Genomic DNA, 22886 nt, shown 5'->3' on the forward strand with positions numbered 1-22886 from the left:
CTGTTTTGAAACCATGTGCAGAATGGTAGAGAGTTTCCTTTCCTAAGAGGTTGCTGGGGCTCTCTCTCTCTCTCTCTCTCTCTCTCTCTCTCTCTCTCTCTCTCTCTCAGGGTCTCCTCGGTAGCTGGAAAAAATGGTACCGTGCTTCCAGGAAAAACGTTGGCAGCTAATCACAGCGCGTGGAGTACCAAAGACACTAATAGCCTATACGTTCATCAACGTCAGAACCACTCTGCCATGATGATAATAGAAATGGAAGTCGATGTCAGAGCCAGCGGCGGGTGTCTGGAACGAAGGCCCTGCTGGAAGAAGGACATGCTGCAAGAATTCTCTGCTAGAAGAAGGTCTTGCTGCAAAAAGGCTCTTCTGGAAGAAGTCTCTGCTGGAAGAAAGGTCTGCTGGAAGAAGTCTCTGCTGGAAGAGGGCTTTGCTGGAAGAAGTCTCTGCCGGAAGAGGGCTCTGCTGGAAGAAAGCCGTGCTGTGGAAGAAATCATTGTTTAAAGCCCAGCTGGAAGGCTTAGCTGGAAGAAGACCTTGTGGAAAAAGGCTTATGCTGGAAGAAATTTCCACTGGAAGGCCCAGCTGCAAAAAGTCTGCTGGAAAGCTCAGCTGGAAGAAGACCCCCTGCTGGAAGAAGGCCCAGCATGAAGAAGTCTGGTGAAAGGCCCAGTTGGAAGAAGGCCTAGCTGGAAGGCTCAGCCAGAAGGAGGAGGTGCTGGAAGAAGACCCCCTGCTGGAAGAAGTCTGGTGAAAGGCCCATTCGGAAGAAGGCCTAGCTGGAAGGTTCAGCCGGAAGGAGGAGGTGCTGGAAGAGGGCTCAGCTGGGAAGGCCTGTGCTGGAAGAAGGCCCAGCATGAAGAAATCTGGTGAAAGGCCCAGGTGGAAGAAGGCCTAGCTGTAAGGTTCAGCCGGAAGAAGGAGTTGCTGGAAGAAGGCCCTGCTGGTGAGGTGATATTCATGAGCCCAGGCACAGATATGGAACTCGTGGTGGTTGACTTGATTGATTGCTGGACAGGTGATGCAGCTGCCTGAGACACATACAGGACTGGTGGTGATTGACTTCCTCGTTGGTTGATTGAATGATTGGCAGCTGGCATCAGCCAAACTTGTGTGGTTTGATGATGGAAGTTTACTCGCATATGAAATTTTGGGCGGCCTAAGTTTAGCCTTACGCCGAGGTAGGTCGTGATGTAGATAATTTGTATATTTTTTCAAAATCGTATTATCATTCCTATTTTTTGTCCCATTGAATAGTCTCTGTCTCTCTCTCTCTCTCTATAACAAATTAGGAAAATGTTAAGCGGTATATCTGTATAATTTCTCTCTTCTACTCCAGTTTAATCGAAAGGTAGACACAATCTCTCTCTCTCTCTCTCTCTCTCTCTCTCTCTCTCTCTCTCTCTCTCTCTCTCTGCGTACTTGAGTACGATCCTGTGGGGTCATGGGGGGGAGGGGGGAGACTTCGGTCAATTTTATTTTATTTGGTGTGAATCTGTTGACCTGAGGAGTAAATTATGTCCCCATTGGTTAGTCGTATCTGAAGGGTTGTAGCCATTAGTGGGGAGGGGGGGCCCCAAGGGCAAGGCAAGGGCAAGGGGGTAGCAACCTCACCCCGAAAGAATTTCTAAGTATTAATTTACCGCTAACATTCTCCAGAGCGTTCTTTTTGAAATGAAAAAGATATTTGATGATGTATATATATATATATATATATATATATAAATATATATATATATATATGTATATGATCACAAGTAACACGTGAAGATTGTATATCAAGAGCCAGCAGGAACAATGAAAAGCAGCAGTACCTAGTGCTTTCGTGTATTCTTGATACACCTCATCAGGGTACATTATATAAAAGAATGAAAAATAGCTTCGAAATATCAAAGGTAAACATAAAAACAAAAAAGTAAAATACAGAACAATCAAACAGCCTAGTCAAGAAGCAAATGGTCCACAGCCTAGAATTGCACTTAAAGGACAACAACAAATGGAAATGGAATTACTGAGCAGTCTATCACATAGTTACAAAGTTGTCAACAATACATTTCGTAAGCCAGTTATCTAGTTTATATTGTCCGTTGCTAATATTAAAAACACTACTTGACTTATATTTTATTATACTAGATTCTATCATGTTTCTTTTAATAATATCTCTACAAAATAAAATTTCCTTTGAATTGTTCCAATTAATTGCGTGATTAAAATTATTCATATGTAAAAATAGAGCACTCGATGTACTTCCTGCACGTACACAATATTTATGTTGATTTAATCTTGATGCCAGTAGTTTGCCACTTTGACCAATATTTTTTTTATCACAATCTCTGCATGGAATTTCGTAAATGCAACCCGTTTGTAAACGCGGAGAGTTCCTTATTAAAATTGTTCTTACAGACTGAATGTTACTAAAAACAACGTTAACATTAAAAACTTTAAACATTTTTGGCAAAGAAAGAAACCTGTTGTCAAAGGGTAAAACAAGCAAATTACTAGGGTCAAAAGCCTGTACATGGTCCACTGCATAAAATGTTTTCGTAGCCTTTCTTAAAGCAACATCAACTAAAAATACCGGATACTTCAATTTAAAAGCAATATCATAAATCTTGGTAATCTCGTCTTCTAAAAATTCAGGACAACAAATCCTTAAAGCTCTTAAAAACATGGAAGAGAATACAGAGAGTTTAACTTTCAAATGGTAATTCGAGTAAAAGTGACTGTAAGAACATACATTTGTAGGTTTCCTAAAAACCGAAAACTTAAATATGTTACCCTGTCTATGCACACTTACATCTAAAAATGGCAAAACTGAATCTTTTTCCTCCTCAAGTGTGAACTTTATAGAGGGAGCTAGCACATTTAATCTAATTAAAAATCGGTTCACATCCTCACACAAAGGCCATACACAAAATATGTCATCGACATACCTAAACCAAAGAATATTCGCAGGTAAAATATTTGATAGAAGTTTCTTTTCAAAAAACTCCCATGTAAATGTTGCTTAAAAGGGGCATAAAGGGTTCCCCATAGCCATACCAAACCAATCTGCTCATAGAATTTACCATCGAAAGTAAATTTTACATTCCTTAATCCACAGTTTTAGTAACTCTAAAATGGTGTCAGTTTGCAGAGAGAAATTCGTAGTTATCCAACTCATCAGCTAAAAATGTTAACAGGTCGTCAACTGAAATTTTTTAGTAAAAAGGGAAACTACACAACACACAGCACACACACACACACACACACCCACACACATATATATATATATATTATATATGTGTATATAATATTATATATATATATATATATATATATATATATATATATATATATGCATTCATACCTACACATCATTCTTGAAAGGTTTGCTAAAGGTAATTTTGTTGTTTTCTTGTTTCACCAATTATATGTATTATGTATATATATATAATATATATATAATATATTATATTTGTATATGCATACATACACACACACACACACACACACACACACACACACACACATCATATATATATATATATATATATAGATATATATATATATATTATGCTCACACACACATATATATGTAAGTGCATGCACATGTGAATACGTATGATACATACAACACATACAGTACAACACATAAAACAAAACGAAACATAACTGCAGTTATATTACCAAGAACCCTCAAGATAAACCCAGGTAATTTCAACGTCTCCCGCCAGAGGCCTCCACCACCACCACCACCGTTATCCATTTTCGTACGTAATAGCTCAACGGGGAAATTGCTCTCCAGACCCATTTCATGTGTTGGCGGGAAACGGGGTTGGGGGGGGGGGGGGGGGGGGGGGAGCCTGAGAACAACTGTATTGTGTCATTTAAATTTATGGTTGTATTCTTCAATGCAGTATTATGTTATTTTACTTATTGGAGTTTATTCCCATCAGTTGTTTTTGCGAGCATTTGAAGCCAAATATTATATATAGCTAAATATATATATATATATATATATATATATATATATATATATGTATAATATATACTATTATATTATATATACTTTATATATTTCATATGTATATATTTTATATATATATTATATATATATATATATATATATATATATATATATATATATATACATATATGTGTGTGTGTGTGTATGTGTATGTGTGTGTGTGTGTATAAGTGGAATCACGAAAATGTTGAACGTGAAGTATACATATATACATATGCATATATGCTTAAAAAATCACAGTAGATGTACGTGACTTCATTAAATAGGCGAATACCACAGGAAAATGATAGACAGAAATTCAAGCGCTTTCGTCTTTACTTAGTAAAGACGAAATCGCTTGGTTTTCTGCCTATCACTTTCCTGTGGTATTCGCTTACTATTAATTATATATATATATAATATAATTAATATTATATATATATATATATATATGTGTGTGTGTGTGTGTGTGTGTGTGTGTGTTGTGTGTGGTATGTATGTGAGTGTGTGTGTGTTCAAGTATAAGTATTAATATGTAAACTTATGGTTGTGTATGTTCATGTGTTACATGATCCCTCTCACCAACGAGTCCCGTAATGTAGTCAGATTAAAACTTGGACAATGTCTAGAAAATTCTTATTTGAAATAAGTATCAGGCAGTGAGTCGACTGAGGTGCGTTGCATATCGATAATACTTATTATGTACGTAAAAATTATACTTGTATTAATTTTTCTATGTTTATACATATATATGGATATTTGGTTTCAAATTGGCTTCACACAGGGAGAGAGTACGGATGTTTGGTTTCAAATTGACTTCACGTAGGGATGGAGTATGGATATTTGGTTTCAAATTGACTTCACGTAGGGATGGAGTATGGATATTTGGTTTCAAATTGGCCTCACACAGGAAGAGAGTATGGATGTTTGGTTTCAAATTGTGCACGTGGCAGATAGTCGTCGATTACAATGAATAGCAGATAGAGTTGGAGAGGGCGTTGGGCTGGCAGTCTCATCCTTAGTATATCTATGAGACCTCTGAACTGATTAACAGCTCTCCTAGGGCTGGCCCGAAGGATTAGATATTTTTACGTGGCTAGGAACCAATTGGTTACCTAGCAACGGGACCTACAGTTTATTGTGGGATCCGAACCACACTATATCGAGAAATGAATTTCTATCACCAGAAATAAATTCCTCTGATTCCGCGTTAGTAGAGCAGGGAATTGAACTTCGGACCACCGGATTGGCAGCCGAGCTCGAAAACCACTCGTCCAGAGAGGAACTAGTCTCATCCTAAAAGAGTATAACGACTATAAGGAATATGCCATGGGTATTGCACTGCATTTTGAGAAAAAAAATATTTTCTCATCATGAACTATGCAGTAAACCTCTCTCCCTTTCTCTCCAGAATAATCTCTCTCTCTCTCTCTCTCTCTCTCTCTCTCTCTCGTCTCTCTCACTCTCTCTCTCTCGTCTCTCTCTCTCTCTCTCTCTCTCTCTCTCTCTCTCCAGAGTAATACCTTGAAATACTGTGAAGTAGTCCCGAGGAGGGCGTAAACGCCCAGTGCCCTCAGATGTATTACGAAGCATTCAAGAAATACTGTTCTTGCAATTATATTACTGACATTACTGCAATGCGTGAATTGCTTGCGATAAACGTTGCAGTAAACGCGTGAAATGAAGGCTTGTTTTCATCATGGAATGCAAGAGATATTCCAAAGTGCATTGGTGCATAATTCTCAGCTGGGAGAATTATGTAGGACTGTGTAGAATTGTGTAGAACTGAAAAAGAATGTTCAGGAAGTTGTTTGGTTTTGTCTGTTTGTTTGTGTGTGTGTGTGTGTGTAAGGGGGTGAAATTAAATTTTTTCCTTTAAAGTATAGGGAAGTGTTTGACTTTGTGTTTATTTATGTGTGTGTGTATATAATGTTAAATTAATTCTTTTAAGTAGGTCCGTAGCTTAATGGGTTTAGCTCGGTAGTATATGTATATTTATTCTGTATGTATGTATACCTTTTATTTGTTATGTATACAGGATAAATTATGAAATTTGATACATGTAAGTTTTATGTTTTACATGCATACATACATACATACATATATATATATAATATATATATATATTATATATTATATATATATTATTATATATATATACTTTTATAATATATTTATATACATGTATTATAATATTATTATATATATTATATATATATATATATTTATATATGTGTATGTATGTTATGTATAACATTATCATAAAAAAGTATACATATGTACTGGATAAATATACATATACTACCAAAAACTCCTAACCCATTAACCTGCGGATCTACTTCAAAAAATCACTTACCATCCAACACACACACACTCACACACCCAAAGGCAAACATTTTCTTATACCTTACAAAAATGTAAATTCACATCCTTATACTGCGTATATATATCATATATATATATATATATATATATATATATATATATATATATATATATATATATATATATAATATATATATATATATATATATTATATATATATATCTAATATATATATATAATATATATATATGTTGTGTGTGTGTGTGTGAGGAACAAGAGACTTTTCCTGAATACCAATTAAGCCCAGTGTCCCGTACAGTTTGTCTCGCCTTGCCTTACTAAACTACGGAATTTAACCACTGTAACTAAGTTGCCTTTTCCCCCAAAGGAGAGAGAGAGAGAGAGAGAGAGAGAGAGAGAGAGAGAGAGAGAGAGAGAGAGAGCCTCTGCTTATCCAGTTAGTTAACGTTCGGACCAGGAAACAAAGGAAGCTCTTTCGCATATTAAGCCTCGCGGAATTAAAGCCTGGGCTTCCGTTTCAATTTAGTCGTCGTTGTTGTATACGTAGACTTCACAGAGCTCGGGTTAGTCGGGAAGGTTCCTGTAGACTGACGGGTTTCTTCCTGTGGATATTGAGTCAATCCTGCTATGCATTCCATAGGCTGTTAGGTATATCTTAGTTTTACCAGACCACTGAGCTGATTAACAGCTCTCCTAGGGCTGGCCCGAAGGATTAGATATTTTGACGTGGATAGGAATCAACTGGTCACCTAGGAACAGGACCTACAGCTTATTGTGGGATCCGAACCACATTATATCGAGAAATGAATTTCTACCACCAGAAATAAATTCCTCTGATTCCGCGTTGGCCGAGCCGAGAATCGAATTTCGGACCACCGGATTGGTACCCGAGCGTGAAAATCACTCGTCTAACGAGGAACTATCCAGAGGCTGTGAAAGAGTGGTTTTCGTAAACAACTTTTCAACCGACTTATAACGCCAGCTTGATCTTCAACAGCAGTTTCCATGTTACTAAAACACGGAGGGTTTTTAACATTATCCTAATTTATAGTAGTACACTGAATTCAACGATATGCATAGTTAAGCCGTTTACTTTTAGAAACAAGAGTAACTCACAAGACCAACCAACTTCTCGTCTTTCCCAGACCGTTTCGAAGAAGTTTTTTGTTTTTGTTTGTTTGTATGGTGCTTTTACGTTGCATGGAACCAGCGGTTATTCAGCAACGGGACCAACGGCTTGACGTGACTTCCGAACCACGTCGAGAGTGAATTTCTATCACCAGAAACACACATCTCTCACTCCTCAATGGAATGGCCGAGAAGCGAACCCGCGACCACAGAGGTGGGACGCAAACACCATACCAACCACGCCACTGAGGTGGTGCTTTATGACCTATCTGTGATGCAGAACCATCCCCCTTGCTTATCGATTAAAACGTCATTATTTAAAAAAATATATATATCGCCATACAATTTATTATTTGCTTTAAAAAAGTTTTCGTATTGCCCAGGATAGGCAATGTGACATTTAACCATACTAAGTCAAACAATCGTTTGATAAGGTATAGTGGAGGACGCGCTATACCGGATAGTTGGGTGGCTAAGCGAAGCTTTAACCTCATTTTGTTAGGTAGAAAATTAATGAAACACATATGGCAATGCACAGTACTTCCGAAATATTAGGACAAAGTTGGAAACACTCAGTGCCTTAGTTGCACGGAAATACATTAGTTGGTTTAAAAGTTGTTTACGAAGAATGCCATGTCATGGCCTCTGAAATGCGTAGTAGTATAATAATTCTTAGTGTTCCTTGCGGCCTCCCTTCGACCCATCCTAGTTGCAACCCCTTCCATTACTTTTACTGTACCTCCTTTCATAATCTCTTTCTTCCATCTTCCTTTCCTCAACCCTCTCATGGCATCATCGTGCAACTGCTTTAAGGTTTCCCTCCTGTTACACATTTCAAGCCTTTTTACTCTCGGTTTCCCTTTCAGTGATGAATGACCTCATAGAATAGGTCCCAGCGCTTGGCCTTTTGCCTAGATTTTATATTGCGTTCAATGGCATCTTTTCAGAATAATGGCGATTTATTTTTACAAAGTTGTTAATAAATGCCCGCTTAGCAAAATCAAGGACTTCTTTCTCGTACCAAAGTCTATAACAGATTGCCATTAATTTCAGTTAATTTAATTTCATTCATTTATTTTCAGGCGATTGCAAGACTCTGATTGCATTGCTCATACATACATACATACATACATACATACATACATACATACATACATACATACATACATACATACATACATACATACATACATGCATGTATTTACGTAAAGTTCATCTTTTTTCTGTCGCTGCATTTATAAATAGTTAGTAGATGAATAAATAGGTACACGTAACTTTGTTTACATATTACGTTGAAGTGCACAGAAGCATATACGTAGGATCCCTCTCTCTCTCTCTCTCTCTCTCTCTCTCTCTCTCTCTCTCTCTCTCTCTCTCTCTCTCCGTAGAAATTCCAGGGATGGGAAAGTAGCCTAAGGGGGCGGATTCTCATTTGCATAGGGTAATTCGGTCACGCCAAAGCTGAAAAATGTCCTTCTCTCCGTTCGTCTTATACGGAACGAATTCGACTTGTTCGTCGACGCCGAATTAGTGGTACTCGACGTCGAATGAACGGTATTTGACGTCGGATGGGAAGATATTCGACGTCGAAGGAATTATGTTTTCGTCGGATGAAACTACTTTGATGTCGAGTTATTGATATTTGACGTCGAATGAATGGTATTCGAGGTCAAATGGACGATATTCGACGTCGAATGTAAAGATATTCGACATCGAATGAACGATATTCGACTTAGAATGGATTTTAGACGTCGCATAAACGAAATTGGGCGAAGAACGAACGATATTGCACGTCGAATGAACGACGTTCGACATCAAATGAATGATATCCCATGACAAATGAACGATATTCGACGTCGAATAAGTGGAGGAGGAGAGGAGGGAGTTACTCTTGTTTAATTCAGTAAAGTAACTGGTTATTTGTTTCTCTTTGAATGTACAATTTATTGTTATGTTATATACTTTCGGGTACGTCATTTTTTTATGTTTTCTTTAAATCTTGTATTTTGTACATTTTCAAAATCATCCTTTTATTTCTTGGTGATATTGTTTGCATTTATTCTATTTATTTATTTATTAAAGGGTGATAGAGAGAATACTTAAATACTTAATAGAAAATTGATTACAGTGCTTATCAGCGCTGATAAATGTATCGGCACAGCTGTTAAGTGGGGATCAATGCCGATAAATGGAGATCTGCACAGCTGTTAAGTGGGTATCGGCTCAGCTGTTAAGTGGGATTGGCGTCGATAACCGGGGGAGTCTACGTATATATTGAAAGAAGATAAAAGATATCCAATTGTGGTAGACATATAAAGTATGACGCTAATTAATAGATAGTTTGTAATTCACTCTTCTTAAGAAAGGAGACTTAGCGTCCCTGGGGTCGTGACTTACCATGTCAACAAGTGTAGTTATTTGCTAGTTATATTTCCATAGGACATTTGTTTTGGAGTTCAACATTTTCTATGTGTCTTATGCACGAAGGATAAATGCTGTTTGTAAGCGTTTTATATATCAAGTCATTGTTGTCGTCAGTGTAACAAAAGCCAAATACTCCTAATATAATCAAGGCTTCACTTTAAGATAGAAAATGAAAATAAAAGACACAAGGTGCTTGGAACGTCCATGATTTGGAAACCGAAGTGAAGAAAATTATAGAAAATTATGTATAATATATGTAAGTATTCTATGCACTGATTTATTCCTTGTCATTGTAACAAGAGACAAATAACTCCTACATTATTAGGGCTTCTCTTTAAAACAGAAATATAAATTAAAAGAAGATAAGTTTCTTTGAAAGTCCAAGATTTGATAACTGAGGCAAATGAAAGATTAAATCTAAATTATTATTTATATGTAAGAGGTTTATGCATTGATTTGTTCCTTGTCGTTGTAATAAAAGACGAATAAACCTCCATCATTATCAGAGCTCCTTTTTCAGAAAAGATAAAAGAAAATAAGCGCCTTTGATTGTCCGAGATTGAAAACTGTGGGAAAGAAATATTGAATCTAAATGATTATGAGAATGTAAGCGTATTATTTGTTAATTTATCGGTTTCCAATTTAGAAAAAAAAGGCAAACAAAAGCCTCTTTACAGCAAAAAGAAAATAAAAAGGAAATAGGTGCATTCGAACATCCAAGATTTGAAAACTGAGGAGAAGAAAATATTGAATCGGACCCTCTTAACAAATGTCAGTTGTCTCATAATTCGACTCCCGGATGCCATTATCTGAGTTTGCTCTCTGAAATTGGATTCACTCTCGACCCCCCCCCCCCCCCCCCCCCCCGGCCCACCTGCCGGTTGAATTTCTAATAGTTTTCTTCTGTAATACAAGTTCCCCATCTCGGTTATCATTATGTGCTGTTATTCCTTCCTCGCGTTCTTGTCAGCATTATATTACCTCATTCTCCACAGTTTCTTAAGATTAAATGTTCATAGTTATTTTTTTTACCGTGTTAGTTTTCTGTAAAAGAAAACTATTTTGCTGGCTTGTCAGTTCGTCCATCCATCGCTCTATTCTGTCCCCCCCTTAGATCTAAAACAACTACTGATGCTAGAAGGCTACAAATTGAAATTGTGATCATCCACCCTCCAATCATCAAACGTGCTAAATTGCAGCCCTCTAACCTCAGTAGTTTTTAAAATCTTATTTAGGTTGCAAGTTCGCGCATGGCTCGTGCGTCTGGCAGCACTTTCAGGAGGCATGGGACGCAACATCACTCTACCGTATCTGGTGAGCAACTGAAACGCTATCAGTCATAGCTGATGGTTTTATACAGCATTATACGTCGTACAGAAAACTCGATTATGCTAAAGAAACCTCGGCGCATTCTCCACTAGTTTTGCATTTTCTCTTTTATGTTACAGAATTACCTTTGTTGCCTAACATTCCTTTGGATGTCGTGTAATTAGAACAAAAGTAGAAACGAAGACGCAGTGCATTACTAAATTAAAGCAAATAACCTTGTGTTTTAAACATTCATTTATATATTCATCTATTTATCTATTAATATGTTCATTTATCTTTTCTTCTTTTCTAATAATCGATCTCTTCTTCTGTATATCCAATTATCTTCTGCCATTTCTTTGAAATGAACACCATAATATTTTTTGGAAGCTTGAATTTCAAGTCAGTGGCCCCTGTGGTGGGCTTGTTCCATGTGAATAGGGTTCATTAAATAATAATAATAATAAAATAATAATAATAATATAATAATAATAATAATAATAATAATAATAATAATTTATTATGATATAATAATAATAACAATAATATAATAATTTGGAGAAATCGCTTTAATTAAGATGATTTCCATAATCGAATCTTCAGTTTCCGGCTGATTTTTCTCAGAATGTTATCCCCTGTTTGAAGTCGCCTGATGAATAGCTATGTCTGGGCGTTTTGATCGAATTTTGTGCCACCGTTCTTGAAATATCACGTTAAAATCGTACATAAACAGAGTTGCAAAGGATAACCATATTTTTATTTCATTAAGATGTAATTGGTCCTTGGGAGAAATAAAGGAAGTCTGAATGTGTTGGTGGTCTGTTCATGCAGTGAGCTTAAGAGACCGTAGTTGAAGATTGTTTATGTATATATATATATATATATATATGATATATATATATATATATATATATATATATATATATAGAATATGTATAATAGATGTATATTTATTTATTTATTTATTTATTCATAAGCAATTAAGTGACTTACAACTGTTATGGCAGTGTTCTTACAAGAGGCATATGAAGCTAAATATTGTAGACACACTGAAATAAATTGGTGAATTAATAATCATTTGTAAAATATTTATGAGCTCCGGTGACACTGTTTTGTCGCATAGTTTCTCCCCGTGGTTTTCAGCAGTGGGTTTTTTTAAATTTTTTTTTGAAACTGATAAAGGAATATTTACACACACACAAACACACACACACACACACACACACAGGCAGACAGGCACTTGCAAAACAAAACAGTAATCTCATACATCAATCTACAACAGTGAGGAGGAAAAGACTGTATATATAAATGAAATATTGAAAGTGATATAGTCGAGTGATACATTCCTCTCTCTTCTCTCTCTCTCTCTCTCTCTCTCTCTCTCAGCGCACCGGAGAAAAACCAGGAACCTAATATCACAGCCATGCATGTCAATGAAGAGATACGACGAGCAGATTCGAAACAGCGCAGTGGTAGTAGGCAGTATAGGTCAAAGGTCACGGTCGTATTTTTGGAAGTCATGGAGAATTCTCTCTCTCTCTCTCTCATAGGTCTCTCCTCTCTTCCTCTCTCTCTCTCTCTGTGTGTGTGTGTGTGTATGTGTGAAATTGTCCTCGCGACTCCATTAGGGTAGCGTAACATTAATCAGAACAGGAATTTATGTGAATTACAGTAAAAATTACAGCAGTCGTGTGATTGCTGTTGCTGCTGAAGAATTCGAAATTGCTGTAACTCTCAGTTGAAGTAATGTTCCCAGAATCCATTTAACGACATGAAGTGATATTTTATCGTGATGCTGTTTCCAGAATTTATTTAACAACAATGTAATATTTCTTCACAATATGATGTAGTACGCGATTGCTGTTTTTATTTTAACTGAGGTCATTTATATACTTTGTCTTTGAGCTCATTGAAATTGAGATTAAGATTAAGATTAGCTAGTTGATTTGTATATTGAATTGTGGTTTTCAAATCTCATATTCTATTGACTCCTTAGGGGTGTCCGGGTAGCGCTGTCAATGCACCTCGGGAGGTGCACTGTAGGCATTACTTAAGGTTCTTTGCAGTGTCCCTTCGGCCTCTAGCTGCAGCCCCCTTTCATTCCTTTTACTGTGCCTCAGCTCATATTCTCTTTATCCATCGTATTATCCAAGTTTCCTAATAGTTGTTTCAAAGGGTAACTGCGACGTGTTCGTCCTGTTGCATTTTAAAACCGTTTTTGCTCTCATTTTCCCTTTTAGTGCTGAATGACCTCATAGGTCCCAGGGCTTGGCCTTCGGCCTGAATTTTGTATTCCATTTGATTCCTTCCTGCCTGTTGAATATAACGTTCTTCATTTATATAGTTCGTAAGGCATTCGTGCCAGACTTCCACCCAAAGGTAAACAGGAAAATCAGAAAGTTAATTACCACCAATTCTCTGCCGTTCCTGCTTCTTTGAAGTCTCGCTTTACTGTTAGCTCCTTGTTGAACGAGTGGTTTACGTGCTCGCCTACCGATTCGGTAGTCGAGAGTTCGATTCCCCGCTCTGCCAACGTGGAATCACAGATATTTGTTTCTGGTGATTAGAAATTAATTTCTGAATAATGTGGTTCGGATCCCATAAAAAGCTGTAGGTCCCGTTGCTAGGTAACCAATTCGTTCCTAGCCACGTCAAAATATCTTATCCTTCGGGCCAGCCCTAGGAGAGCTGTTAATTAGCTCAGTGGTCTGGTTAAACTAAGATATACTTAACTTCGGTTTAATGTTAATTTTTGCGGGATGATGTTCAGAGGTAACTAATGCATTGATTTGAATTGGATTACTCTGTAATTGGATGTGGCTGTTTTGATATGTTATCGAGCAGTCATAATAGAGCTTAAGTAAACAAGGCGTGATCCGACTTCCAGCTTACTTGGGACGCTTGCAAGTTTTTCCCCTTACACATAAGTTTTAACCATTATATTCCCAACTTTTAATGTAAAATAAAACATGCTATAATCTGCGGTCAAATAGAGCCTTGTTTCACCAACGAAAATTAAATTGAATGCAAATATTTTCTTGTAAACAATGCCACTTTGTATTCTTACGTAAGCAACCTCGAGCAGTCACAGGGAAAAAGTATAGATCTTAGAGAGAGAGGAGAGAGAGAGAGAGAGAGAGAGAGAGAGAGAGAGGATGCATGCAAGCAGTGGTAGGAATAAAAATATACAAGCCGGGGAAAGTTAATGATCTTTGAGAGAGAGAGAGGAGAGAGAGAGAGAGAGGAAGGAGAGGAGAGACGGAGAGGATCCCGAGAGAGAGAGAGAGAGAGACGCATGCAAGTTTTAGGAGTAAAAATATACAAGCCAGGGAATTAAGAGGTGAAAGGTTGGGAGGAATAGAGGGATAACACTAAAGAAGTAGTGAGAGGGAAACAAGGATGAGGGAGATAGTGACAAGCGTTAATGAAAAATAGAGAGAGAAGAGAGAGAGAGAGAGAGAGAGAGAGAGAGAGAGAGATGAAGAGTAATGAGATCATTTAGCAGGGTGAATTCTTTTATTGCTGATTTGTGTTGGGTGGCATTTCGCGTGAAACATTTTGCGAGGGAACTTCTTAAAAGAAATTTGACGTCGTTAATTGGCTCCATCCTTTGTTGGATTGTTCATAAACCTTGTCCATCTTTACTTTGATGCCAGTCTTGAAATTGCATGAGACATGTTCGCTAATTATAGCTTAAGATTTTGAAGCCTTTGATGATGACAGTAACGAGTCGTCCATTTTTAGGCAGTGTCAAATGTGCATTATTATTATTATATTATTATTATTATTATTATTATTATTATTATTATTATTATTATTATTATTATTATTCAGAAGATCAACCCTATGCATATAGAACAAGCGCACCACAGGGGCCATTGACTTGAAATTCAAGCTTCCAAAGAATATTATGGTGCTCATTCGAAAGAAGTAACAGAAGGTAATGGTATCGACGGTGATTTTATCATTGACTTCATATTCACGATGGATGGTGAGAGGCACACACTTGATACTTACCTGAAATAGGAGGTCAGTGGTAAAATCACTATCGATGCAGATAACTAATAAAAAAATTAAAATAATGCATGTTCAACACTGCCAAAATATGGGCGAAACGTTTCAAGATTCTTGTGAACATATTCTTATTGTATTTCCGTACATTGTAGTGGAGATTCAGATTCCTTATTTTTACATGAAATTATAGTAATGAAACGCTAATTTTATATTTATGAGATATCCAGAAAATGTTTCTCGCTATAGTGAGCAGTAATCATAGCTATGATTGTTTCTGAATCCATGTAAGTTTTGACCTCTCTTCTCTCCTCTCTCTCTCTCTCTCTCTCTCTCTCTCTCTCTCTCTCTCATATATGTATATGTTTATGGTATGTAATATACATAACAGTATATATACATATATTTTATATTATCTTATATATATATATATATATATCATATATATGTATGTATATGTGTTGGTGTGTGTGTGTATTGTGTGTATATATATTAAAGACATTTGTAGCTTAAATACTGTATATGAATCACGGTGATATGATAAAATTCATTCACACAACCACACACACACACACACACACATATATATCTATATATAATATTATATATATAATATATATATATATATAAAAATATATATAATATATATATATATATATATATATACATATATGTATGATATCGATATATATAATATATTATATATATATATATATATATATATATAAATGAATTTTATCTCATCACCGTGATTAATATAGAAGCATTGAGCTACAAATATCCTTTAATATCCGATTCGCTCTACCTCGGAAACAATATATTTTCATATATGTTAACCAAAGGGAATTGCTTAGTTGACAATAAGTTCGTCGTCTCGTGGGATCGATCCAGCGATAGACCTGAACTCAGGACTGCAGTGTGGTTTAATGCGCGTCCCTGCAATCCTGAGTTCTGGTCAGTCACTAGATCGATCCCACGAGACGACGAACTCATTAGCAAACTGAAAAATTTCCCTTCGGTTAACATATATGGAAATACATTATTTCCGAGGTAGAGCGGATTGGATATAACGGGCATTTGTAGCTTAATGCTATATATATATATATATATATATATATTATATATATATATATATACTATAGATATATATATATATACGATATATATATATAGATATATATATATATATATATATATATATGTGTGTGTGTGTGTGTGTGTGTGTATCGTGTGTGTATGTACGTATGTTTATGGACACTAATACATGTATGCATGTATATACGTGTGTGATAATATAATATATATCTATAATATATATATATATATATATATATATATATATATATATATATATATATATATATGTGTGTGTGTGTGTGTGTATATAAAAACAGCCATATATATACTTACCATTGATACATACCTACACACATGATTAGTGCCCATATACATTCTGTTTGCAACATAATCAAGAGAAGTAGTGCAGTTGTCCGCCGGTATTAATAATAAAAGACCGTGGAAAAACGCTTGCATATGTCAGGTTTCAAAATGCTAAATATATATTACCCTCTCGTTCAGAATTAATTCATTATTTTACGTGACGGGGACAGTCGGCGCTGTTTGCTCAGTGAAGGTCCATAAGGGTCACGTGCCTTTGTGCCTTGATGTGAAGAAGACTTACGTGAATATATTTTTTTTCTATCGTAATTCTGAAATGATAATTGTACGGTGGTGAAAGGATAGCTTTGGAACAGTGGTTCGTAACTTTTTTATTACCACGCCCCTCCCCCCCTCTAAGAGTTGGTCCTTCCCTCCACCCCCCCCCCCCCCTTTGCGCATAGAGAAGGGGTTTCGAGAGATAGGGAGAGAGGGAAATAAATAATTACAAAGCGTGGTAAGCCCAATGAGTCTCACTAGAGTATAGGAAACTAACGTTATAAGGGAATACTTTTGCATTTTTCATAGACTTCTGGATATTAGTTCCTCACTCTTGCAAAGAAAATAACGAATATAATAAGAGAATTTTTTTTTATTTCTCCCTAGGGTTCGCGCCTCCCCTGGAAATTGCTGACCCCCCCCCCCCCACCCCCCCCCCCCCCCCATCTCCCCCGCTCCCTTGGTTGAGAGCCACTGCTTTAGAATGAACTGTTCGTAATTTAAATTTTGACCGGGTCATTTTCAGTTCTAATTGTGTCTTCGTGGTTGCAATATTGTTGACCTAATGTCATAATATTAAACGCTGTTCTTTTAAGGAAACAGCCGTTTTCTTTTTTTTTCCCCTTTTTCTTTTCCGTTTTCAATGACTTGTTGAAAGAGAGCGAAAGTGTTCAATGGTTTTTTTTAGACTTACAATATTTCGATCTTTAAAATACGAGTTTAAAAGAGGCAAAAAGAAAAGATATGAAATCCCACCTTCTATTTTACAATATGCTATATGATTCGTTTGCATAATTATTAATCAGAAATAATCTGGAAAATATAGTTTGCATTATTTCTTATCCAAATCAAGACAACCTATTTATGAGTAGGTTTGCCTCCATTAATAGATACTAGATTCCGTGGCTTTAAAAGCCACAAAACTGTTGCAAATATTACCTATGAACACAATAATGATTATTATTTTCCAGAAAAGGAACCCAATTCAAATGGAACAAGTGCACTACAGGGGCCACTGTTTATTTGAGAGAAGTAACAGAAGGTAACAAGAGATACAGAAAGATGAGATCAGTTGTTATTATTGTTATTATTATTCAGAAGATGAACCCTATTCATATGGAACAAGCCCACTACAGCGGCCATTGACTTGAAGTTCGAGCTTCCAAAGAATGTGGTGTTCATTTGAAAGAAGTAACAGAAATAGGAAACATAGACAAAAAATATAAATTATTAGAAAATGAGAAACCAACAAATAAATAAATAAGTAGATAACAATGTAAGTGAAATATTAAAGTAAACGGAATTCTTGTAGGGAGGCCATGCGTTGCATCTCCGCATGGACTCGAGAGGTTCCAACTGCGCATGAGCGGTAGGTGTAGGTGCGGCGACCCCATCCCCTCTCCTCGCAGAGTTAAAATATAGTCTAGGGAGTCATACAGTCACTTTCTGTACCCGTTGTTTCGAAGAAAAACACGCAAGAATTGGTGCATATCGAAATTCCCAGCAGTAACGTGCGCTCAAAAACAAACAGTGGTCTGGAGACAGTTTATGTAAGGAATGGGGTGATTGTATTATTTCATTCAAGTGTTTTGTCACAATAGGTATATTGTTAAAAAATAGCCACAATTATATATATCAAAAATATTTTCTATGTAAAAATAGAACAAAGACTTTCGAACACCTGAACGGTGTTCTTCATCAGTGTAACGTAACGACACTGATGAGGAACACCGTTCAGGTGTTCGAAAGTCTTTGTTCTATGTTTTTACATAGAAATATATTTTTATTATATAATTGTGGATATTTTTTAACAATTTTTTTTTCACGAAACTGTGAATTTCTTAACAATAGGTATATTGTCATGTCTTATTCACATCGTGGGAAGGAATTCATTGCTCTTGATTATACAAGGTTTTTTTCCATCTGTCCAGCCGCCTGTGGTGTTTATGTATGGTAACACTGCGTCCGGGGCTTTAGATAGTCACATTCAGCTAACATTCAACAATAATAACAATATCCTATTTCGAATATTAACGGTGTAATTCGCATACAGTAAATTATTAAAACGCTTTTCAGTTGCAAATGTACACCCAAATATCCTTTTATTTACCTAAAATTTACACATAGCGTAACTATTTAAACCCCGGGAAGCAGTGTTACCATGTGAAAACACCACAGGCGGATGGACAGATGAATAAAAAACAGAGTATAGGTGTAACTGCTTGTTTTTCCACATATGATGAGCAACGGCTAAAATCTTATTTAGGTGAAATGACTTCTTTTTCCCATGAAAAATTAGCTACGCGAACTAAATCTTAATTAGTTGATATGAATTATTTTTCCATTAAATGATTAGCTACACGAACTTAACATTAATTAGGTGAAATTACTTTTTTACTCCTCGGATAATGAGCTACGCGAACTTAACATTAATTGAGATTACTTTTTTACCCCTCGGATAATCAGCTACGCGAACTAAATCTTCATTAATTAGTTGAAATTAATTAGTTCCCCTTTAAATGATTAGCTACACGAACTTAACAGTAATTAGGTGACGTTGTTTTTTACCCCACGTATAATTAGGTAAACGAACTGAATCAGAGTTAGTTGAAATTACTTCTTTGAAAAAAGATTAGCTTTATCCTACTTACCTGCTGGCTGGAGTGAGTGTCGGTGCTACTTCCGCAGCCCATATCTCTCTATGACATCCTGGAAAGAGAGACAAACAAATAAAAGATTAAAATATTGCAATAAGACATCGTCCGTAGGGGGGTAGTGCCATCAGTGCACCTCACGCGGTGCTGTATAGGCGTTAACTTCTAGGTTCTTTGCACATTCCTTCGGCCCCTACCTGTTTTACTGTACTTCTTTTCATATTCCCTCTCTACCATCTTACTTCCCACCCTCTCCTAACGATTAATTCTTCGTGCAACTGCTTTGAGGTTTTCCTCCTGTTACACCTTTGAAACCTATTACTGTCAATTTCTGTTTCACCCTTGATTGACCTCATAGGTCCCAGTGCTTGGCCTTTGGCCTAAATTCTATAATCAATTCAATTCATTACAGTATTTAGAAACTTAACTTCCGTACGATTTAATCATCATTTTAAATATTTAAAAAATGCCAGCACTGATCACTGAAAAGTTAGTGGTTCAAGACAAAATTAAACCCTTTTGTATCCAAAGAATTTCTCTCTCTCTCTCTCTCTCTCTCTCTCTCTCTCTCTCTCTCTCTCTCTCTCTCTCTCCACAATGGCAAGAGATTTAACTTTATCTGTGGAAAATAGAAGAATAGCTGACATCCTGAAATTTTATCCCCTTCGCAAATCCATTCCATTGTTGGGTCAAGTTTCCCATGACAAAAGCGTCGAATCTAGTGCTTTCGGACCCCTGCCCTCTCTATTAAAATGGATGTTCTCGTCTTTTGCTTTCATATTCGTAGATTGGTTTGGGCAGCAGCGATGCCGTTTTTTCCTCACAACATTGGCTTTTAGCAGTGTTACCATAAGCAGTTCTGATTTTTTTTTTACGTTATTTATGATTTAATGGTTAGAATGGTATTTTCCGATGTCGAATTATTTTCCGTGACGAAAAAAACTACACATCACTAGCTTAACATAAAGTATTTTGGACGAATGAAAATAAAGGATTTCAATAAAATTCATTATTATAAATAAGCAGGGTATGTTTTATAATTTTATTTATATAATAAGACATAAAAAGGCAAAGTGAAGAATTTTATTCTCAGTGCCGTGGCCTGTGGTCGGAAAAGCCACGGGAGGTTGCCAGATGACACCAGAAAGTCACACTAGTAGACGAAATTCCTCAAAACGGCAGCCCTGTTGGTCAGTGGCGTTTTCAGCTCGCTCGGTTTTGATTACGTAGGGGGAGAGTGCCGCCAATGCACCGCACGCGGTACACTGTAGGCATTGTTTAAGGTTCTTTGCAGTGTCCCTTCGGCTCCTGTAGCTGCAACCACTTTCATTCCTTCGATTGTGCATCCATTCGTATTCTCTCTTCCTTCTTACTTTCCTTAACCCTCTCCTAACAATTGTTTCAGAGTGCAACTGCTAGGTTTTCCTTCTGTTAAGCCTTCCATACTTTTCCACTCTCAGTTTCCCTTTCAGGGCTGAATGACCTCGTAGGTCACAGCGCTTGTCTTTTCGCATATATTTTAATGTTTTTCATTCATTTGATCATACATGAGTTTCCCTGGGCATTGGCTCTGCATTGGACAAGAAATTTCAGGGATCACCGGGTATTTCCACCCAAGGAACAGTCTTCAGTATATGAACTCTTTCATTCCAATTTGCCACTAAAATTGGGTCTCATTATATGGCCTCTTTCAGTTTAATCTGGCAGTAAAATTGTGTCTAAGTATATGGACTCTTTCAGTTCAATTTTGCACCAAAATTGGGTTTCAGTAAATTAACTCTTTCAGTTCAAGTTTGCACAAAAATTGTGTCTGTATATGAACTCCGTTAGTTTAATTGGGTAATGAAATTGGATCTTATTATATGAATTCTTTCAGGTCAGTTTTGCACCAAAATTGGGTCTCAGTATATGAACTCTTTCATTCCAATTTGGCACTAAAATTGGGTCTCAGTATATGAACTCTTTGAGTTCACTTTGGCTCTAAAGTTGGATCACTAAATGAATTCTTTCAGTTCGGTTTTGCCCTGAAATTGGGTCTCAGTATATGACCTCTCTCATACAAGGCATTCGGTAGGTCGTTATATTGTTAAAAATCATAGTGTATTTTTCTACAACATAAAATATCATGATTACATTCCCATGGTTTTTTTTGCACTTCTGTCGCTCATATATCGTGATGTTTATGTCCTGCATAATTCTCTTCCATGTGATATGAAATTGTTGTAGCATAACGAACGTAATGAAAGTGTTGTTGGAAACATTTAGTGTCATTTTGAATTTCGTATGTGAATATGTAGACACACGCACTACAAATATGTGAGTTCTATAGTGTTAAGTTTTTATAAATGGTATTTAAAAATAAATGTATGTGTTTTGCATATCGCGTTTGTTTTTAAATATGATATAGGTACATATATGTATATACATAAGATACATGAGTATGTGTATTTATATATATAGATATATATATATCTATATATATATATATATATATATATATATATATATAGATATATATATATATATCTATATATATATATATATATATATATGCGTATATATATATATATATATATATATATATATATATATATATATATATATATATATATATATATATATAGAGAGAGAGAGAGAGAGAGAGAGAGAGAGAGAGAGAGAGAGAAATGTGTTACATGACTAGTGTATGATTACCATTTTCCTTTCCTCAGCTCTTAATAACACACCGAATATTCCACTCACGTTGGAGTTTTAGGAAGGATTCTCGTCGAGGATTAAGGTCTAGATTTGTGTGCGTGTGTGTGTGTGTGTCCTGCCCTCGACATACTCCGTATTTTCTTCCCTTGCGTGTGTGTTTTTTTTCTTAAGGGTCATTGACTTCCAGGCCTTAAAGTCTGGGTATAAAAATGAGTTTTTTTTTTAATTTTTATATTTGATTTTTTTTTTCTTTTGAAAACCACAAGAGTCTTGAGGACTTTGAGAGAGACTGACGTTGTGGAAGTTTTTTTTACGTACATCTCCTTCATAGATCTACATACATCTTCAACATGCATCTCCTACATACATCCAAATACATCTCCTTCATGGACCTACTACATACATCTACAAACATGTATCCAAATACATCTACAAACATCTACATACTTTTCCTACATATATCTCCTTCATAGATCTACATGCATCTCTTACATACATCATAATACATCTCCGTTGATCTACAACATACATCTACGTACATGCTTCCAAATACATTTCCCTCCATACATCCAAATACATCTCCATTGATCTACGACATACATCTGCATACATACTTCAAAATACATCTACATACATCTGCATACATTTTCTACATATATATCTCCTTCGTATCTGCT

General features: G+C 36.1%; 2 protein-coding genes across 8 annotated transcripts in view; one reads left to right on the forward strand and one right to left on the reverse strand.

Moving 5' to 3' along the window:
- Positions 1-22886, reverse strand: part of LOC135205494 (uncharacterized) — a 162874-nt gene that overhangs the window by 115444 nt on the left and 24544 nt on the right. For all 6 annotated transcript variants that reach the window (XM_064236215.1, XM_064236217.1, XM_064236216.1 and 3 more), the window contains exon 2: positions 19510-19567. In XM_064236215.1, the coding sequence (XP_064092285.1) occupies positions 19510-19551 (42 nt within the window). In that variant the 5' untranslated portion in view covers positions 19552-19567. The remainder of the gene's footprint in view (positions 1-19509; positions 19568-22886) is intronic.
- LOC135205493 (uncharacterized) overlaps positions 1-22886 on the forward strand; it is a 222042-nt gene that overhangs the window by 46454 nt on the left and 152702 nt on the right. The window lies entirely within an intron of this gene.

The sequence above is a fragment of the Macrobrachium nipponense genome, chromosome 24 (genome assembly GCF_015104395.2).
Source record: "Macrobrachium nipponense isolate FS-2020 chromosome 24, ASM1510439v2, whole genome shotgun sequence".
Classification (NCBI taxonomy): domain Eukaryota; kingdom Metazoa; phylum Arthropoda; class Malacostraca; order Decapoda; family Palaemonidae; genus Macrobrachium; species Macrobrachium nipponense.